This window comes from Nicotiana sylvestris, chromosome 4 (assembly GCF_000393655.2).
Source record: "Nicotiana sylvestris chromosome 4, ASM39365v2, whole genome shotgun sequence".
Taxonomy (NCBI): Eukaryota; Viridiplantae; Streptophyta; class Magnoliopsida; order Solanales; family Solanaceae; genus Nicotiana; species Nicotiana sylvestris.
This window is the reverse complement of record NC_091060.1, coordinates 107,121,493-107,127,534: the sequence shown is the minus strand read 5'-3', so window position 1 is coordinate 107,127,534 and position 6,042 is coordinate 107,121,493. Positions and strand designations below refer to the sequence as shown.

Here is a 6,042-nt window from a genome sequence, read left to right as displayed (position 1 = left end):
TTCCATTATCTGTTTTCTTTGAATCCCTTTCGGTCTAACTCTGTTTCAAAACTGAGGCAAAGAAGAGATAGCAAAACTGATTTATAGGGATTTCGTTTGATACAAGCTCATATGCAAAAGGCACACAACCTCGGTAGGGGCGTCAAGTCGACCCCGACTGACCATGGCAGCTGATGTTTCAAAATCAAAAAACTTGGAAGGAGGAAATCAAATTGAAGTGCCTATAAAGGCGTAATGAAGTTGAAAATGTTGAGTCATACATGACTAACCATCCTGGGTTTGTAGCTCGGCGTCTCAACTGTTAGTAGGTGAAATATGAGCATTAGAGACTGGGTGGCTTGCTTCAGCAGATAGAGATTCTAGAGTGGAAGTGGGAGTAGATCACCATGGATTTCGTAGTTGGGCTCCCACGGACTTCGAGAAAGTTCGATGCTATTTGGGTGATTGTGGATCGGCTGACCAAGTCCACGCACTTCATTCCTGTGAGTACTACCTATTCTTCAGACCGATTGGCTGAGATTTACATCAAGAGATTGTTTGCCTACCCGGTGTACCAGTTTTCATCATTTTAGATCGAGGCACGCAATTTACATCGAGGTTTTGGAAAGTCGTGCAGCGAGACTTGGACACTCAGTTTGAGTTGAGCACATCATTTCATCCTCATATGGACGGACAGTCTGAGTGCACTATTCAGATATTGGAGGAATGTTACGTGCGTGTGTCATTGATTTTGGTTGTTCATGGGATCATTTTCTGCCACTCGCAAAGTTTTCTTACAATAGCAGTTATCAGTCGAGCATTTAGATGGCTCCATATGAGGCTTTATATGGGAGGCGATGTAGATCTCCAGCGGGTTAGTTTGTGCCGGGTGAGGCTAGGTTACTGAGTACTGAATTGGTTCAGGATGCTTTAGATAAGGTTAAATTGATTCAGGAGCGGCTTCGCACGGCGCAGTCAAGATAAAAGAGTTATGCCGATAAGAAGGTTCGTAATGTGTCTTACATGGTTGGGGAGAAGGTTCTACTGAAGGTTTCACCCATGAAGGGTCTTATGAAATTCGAGAAGAAGGGCAAGTTGAGCCCTCAGTTCATAGGGCCTTTTGAGGTACTTCAGAGGATTGAGGAGGTGGCTTACAAGATTGCCTTGCCACCTAGCTTGTCGAGTGTGCATCTAGTATTCCATGTTTCTATGCTCCGAAAGTATAACGGTGATCTGTCCCATGTTTTGGATTTCAGCACGGTTCAGTTGGATGATGATTTGACTTATGATGTAGAGCCGATGGCTATTTTGGAGCGGCAGGTCCGAAAGTTAAGATCAAAGGATATAACTTCAGTGAAAGTGCATCTGAGAGGTCAGTCCTTGGAGGAGGCTACTTGAGAGACCGAGCTGGAGATACGGAGCAGATATCCATACCTATTTGAGGCTACAGGTATGTTTTTAGACCCTTTCGAGGACGAACGTTTGTTAAAGAGAGGGAGGATGTAATGACCCAGCCGGTCGTTTTGAGAGTTGTAGCCACATTCCCCCATTTTCTATATCTTTTGTGTTCTATAGTTGTATTGTGACTTTTCGGGTTAGTTGATTTAGGTCTGGAGTGGTTTTGGATTGAATTGAGACACTTAGTCTCTTAACTAGAAGCTTAAGTTGAAAAAGTTGACAGGTTGTTAACTTATATGTAAACGACCTCGGATTTGAATTTTGATAGTTCCATTAGCTCCGTTAGGTGATTTTGGACTTAAGAGCGCATTTGAAATATGATTTGGAGGTCCGTAGTAGAATTAGGCTTGAATTGGCAAAAGTTGGAATTTTGACAATTTTAGTCGGCAGTGAAAATTTTGATATTAGAGTCAGATTGGATTTCCGGAAATCGGAGTAGGTTCGTGGTATCATTTTTGACTTGTGTGTAAAATTTAAGGTCAATCGAACGTGGCTTGGTAGGTATCGACGTCATTTGTGGAATTCAAAAATTTAGAAGTTCTTTAAGCTTGAATTCGGGTGCAATTTGGTGTTTTGAATGATTCGAAGGTTCGACTATGTTCGCATGGGAATATATGACTTGTTGGCATGATTGGTTGAGGTCCCGGGGCCTCGAGTGGAATTCTGGAGGTTTCGGACTTGGTTTTGGAATTGAATGAGCAGCTGAAGTGTTGTTGTTATTGGTGTAATCGCACCTGCGGAGTGGGAACCGCAGGTGCGGGTCCGTAGAAGCGAAGAAGGAGCTGGGTAGGAGCCGTAGGTGCGAAGACTTTCCCGCACCTACGAGGGTCGCAGAAGCGAAAGGCCAAGCACAGGTGCAATGTATTTCCGCACCTGCGATAGGCGCAGATGCGGTTTTTAAGCTGCAGGAGCAAAGTCTGGGATCCTAAGTGGAATCCGCACTTGCGATGGAATTTTTGCAGGTGCAGCGTTGCAGAAGCGACAAAGAGGCCGCAAGCGCGGTTTTGCTGGACAAAAACTATAAATAGAACACTTCGAGATTTTTCACCATTTTCATAATTTTAAGCTCGGATTTTGGGGATTTGAGAGGTATTTTGAAGAAATCACTAAGGTAAGTTCCTTGTGCCTATTTATCTTCAGTAATAGTGTTTCTCCACTGATTTTACACCTAGTTGGTGAGTTTTTGAGGTGAAATTTGGGAGATTAGGGCTTGAGAATGGGAGAGTGAATTTCGGGGATTTGGAAGGGCAAATGATGTCGGATTTTTATGAATTTAGTATGGTTAAACTCGTGAGTGAATAGGCTTTCGGGTTTTGTGACTTATGTTAGATTTCGAGGCATAGGCATGAGGGTCGGATTTGAGTCGATTTCGGATTTTGGCTATAATTTAGTAGTTCTCTTGTGGAATTGATTTCTTTAGCCTTTATTGATTGTGTTGTACTACTTGTGGCTAGATTTGTGGCATTTGGAGGCCGATTTGAGAGGCAAAGACATTGCGGAGTAGGACTTTGCTCGGTTTGAGGTAAGTAACACTTTCAAACTTGGTTCTGAGGGTTCAAAACCCCTAATTATATGTTATGTGACTGGTACTGAGGTGACGCACATGCCAAGTGATGGACGTGCGGGCATGCACCGTGAGAAATGTGACATGGTTGACTCCATGGCACCATATAGTGACTCTATCTTGTTGATATCCGTGTTTTTATTATGTGTTAGTAATTGAGCTATCAATAATGCTAGATATCATGTTAGATTTTATGCTGGTACTGTTGAGACCCCTAGTGGTCATTTCTTACTGTCATCTATTAATTTTATTGGTATTCTGTACTCAGTCATATTCATGCATTTTTATATCATATCCTAATCTCAATTGTTATTTATTGATACATCATATCATTGTTCCGGGTTAGCTTCCATGACATTGTGAGCCCGTGGGTGAGACTGGAGAGATTGATGACTGAGTGAGATTGAGAGCCTGATTATGAGTGATAGTTACGGGATCGGGTTGCACGCCGCAGTGGTTATTCTGATTTGTGATAGCGCTTGGGCTGCAGGAGCCCCTCCGGAGTCTATAACACACCCCCATTGAGCGAAGATGATATATTGAGGGATGGATCTTCCATGGACATGGATCTTGTTCGAAATACTTGATACCTGGAGATGGATTATCTCCATAGGGTTGGATTGCCTATTTCCTCGGTACCGAGTGACTATTGTCAGTGATGTATGTATATATTCTGGGATGGATCTTCCCTGGGCCATATGAGCCATATATAATACTGAGTGGTTGAGTATTTGAGAGTGTGAGCACCTGAGGCTGACAGCGTGGTACATCACATACATCATATGCATTGCCATGTAGAGGTAGCAAAATTATATTCTTTACGTTGTTCGTACCTGCTCTAATTTATGATTTTGAACTGCCCATTAAATTGAAAGCATGCCTAAAAATCTGTTTAGTTATTCCTGTTGTTATTTGTAACAATTGAGCTCGTCACTATCTTTTTGTCCAAAGTTTGGACTCGTTACTTACTAAGTTTATGCACTCACGTTACTCCCCGCACCTCATGTCAGATCCAAGCGATACCGGTCATAGCGGTGGTTGCTGATTGAGGTTCTAGAGCTTGGAGACTATCAAGGTAGATGCACGACATTCGCAGGCCTTGACTCTCCTTCTTTATCATTGTCGTATTTCAGTTTATTTCTCTAGATATTGTAGTGGACTGTATTCTGATTAGACGCTCATGTACTTAGTGACACCCCGAATTTTGGGGTAGATTGTATCATACTTTAGGATTTACTATGCTTTTAAAAGGATTTCTTAAATGTTAATTGCTTACGTTATGATTTTAGAGTTGTTGAGTTGACGAGTTGAGGTTGGCCTAGTTCCACGAAGGCGCCATCACGATGGTTTATTTTGGATCGTGATAGGAGACATATTCTCCTATGGTGGATGCAATCATTTTCAGGTATCTTATAAATCTGTTAATCCATAAAAAACTTGATATGCATCTGATGGATGTTGTCACAACCTATTTATATGGCACATTAAATAGCGAAATTTATATGAAAATTCCTGAAGGGCTTAAAGTTGTTGAAACTAATAAAAGCTTTCGGGAAACTTGTTCCATACAACTTCAATCCTTATAGGGATTGAAACAATCAGGCCGAATATGGTATAATCGCCAGAGTGAGTATTTGCTGAAAGAAGGGTATAAGAATGGTCCAATTTCACTTCCAGTTAAGGTTGTTAAATTAATTGAGGCTTACTGTAGAAACTACCTATAGTCTGGTGGAAATGTGCTTACCAAAAAATCATTGCTTTCTTGGGAAAAGATATGTCTCCCTAAATCTGTAGGGGTACTTAACCTTACCAATCTGCAGATGTGGAATAGTGCTGCAATTGCCAAGACCTACTGGGATTTAACTCATAAGCAAGATAACTTATGGATCAAATGGATCCATTCTTATTATGTTAAAAAGCAAAGGATTGATGATATGAGCATCCCTCAGAGTGCAAGCTGGACGATCAGGAAGATCTTTGAAGCTAAACATATAATCAATCAACTTCACAAGCCACTAGATGAGCAAAAAAGTATTATTAAGCACATATATTTATAATTGATAGCAATTCACTCTAAGATGGATTGTAGATGCTTAATGTTCCAGAACAATGCTAGACCTAAAGCCATATTTACTATGTGGCTACAGAACCGTGGAAGATTGCTAACAAAAGATAGGCTGAAGAGATGAGGTCTCCATATGGATGAGACATGTGTGTTGTGCCAGGCTGATAAGGAAACAAGAGAACACTTGTTTGCATAATGCTCATATGCCAACAAATTATGGAACAGGTTATCTCAATGGGCTCAAGTCCACTCCATTGTTCCCAACACTTGGATACAGTATTTCCAGCTCATCATTCATCACTCAAAAGGGAAGACAACTTCAACAATGCTACTTAAAATGATGTATGCTGAATACATACATGTGCTATGGAGAGAAAGGAATACTCGAATATTTGAGGGTGCAAGTAGAGAACATGAAGCACTGGCAAGGGAGGTTGTGAGCATGTGCTACTTTAGGGCAGATAAAAAAGTGAAGGGGCTGATACAAAATCTATACTTTTGAAAGAAAAAATTAGAAGAAGAAAAGTAGGCATATTGTTTTGATTTGTGTTTAGTTAGATAATACATGTATTGGGTTAGAAGGAACAGATAGTGTTAGATCTTAGGTACTCCTTGTAGAGAACAACTAGTTAGGATTGCTATGCTATGCTTTGTAAGGTTTTCCTTGGTGATTAATAATAATTTTAATTACCAAAAAAAAAAAGAATGATCCAATTTGTCCTTGTGTATTTATAAAAAATGTCTGGATCTGAATTTGTTATAATCGCTGTGTATGTTGATGATCTAAATATCATTAGAACTCCTGGGGAACTTCCAAAAGCAATTGACTGTTTGAAAAAAGAGTTTGAAATGAAATATCTTGGAAAGACAAAATTTTATATTGGTCTACAAATTAGGCATATGAAAGTTGAAATTTTTGTCCATCAATCAACTTATACCGAAAAGATCCTAAAGCGTTTTTATAAAGCACATTCAT

General features: G+C 40.3%; 1 protein-coding gene across 1 annotated transcript; it reads left to right on the top strand.

The window, feature by feature from the left end:
• Positions 1 to 1,002: 1,002 nt before the first annotated feature.
• On the top strand, positions 1,003 to 1,377 carry LOC138889961 (uncharacterized). The gene has a single exon (XM_070173309.1). It carries the CDS (start codon positions 1,003 to 1,005, stop codon positions 1,375 to 1,377), a length of 375 nt encoding a protein of 124 aa, XP_070029410.1.
• The last annotated feature ends 4,665 nt before the right edge of the window (positions 1,378 to 6,042 follow it).

What these genes read in the sequence shown, in the direction of transcription:
- LOC138889961 (XM_070173309.1), top strand. Translation starts at nt 1,003, where the DNA reads ATGGTTGGGGAGAAGGTTCTACTGAAGGTTTCACCCATGAAGGGTCTT.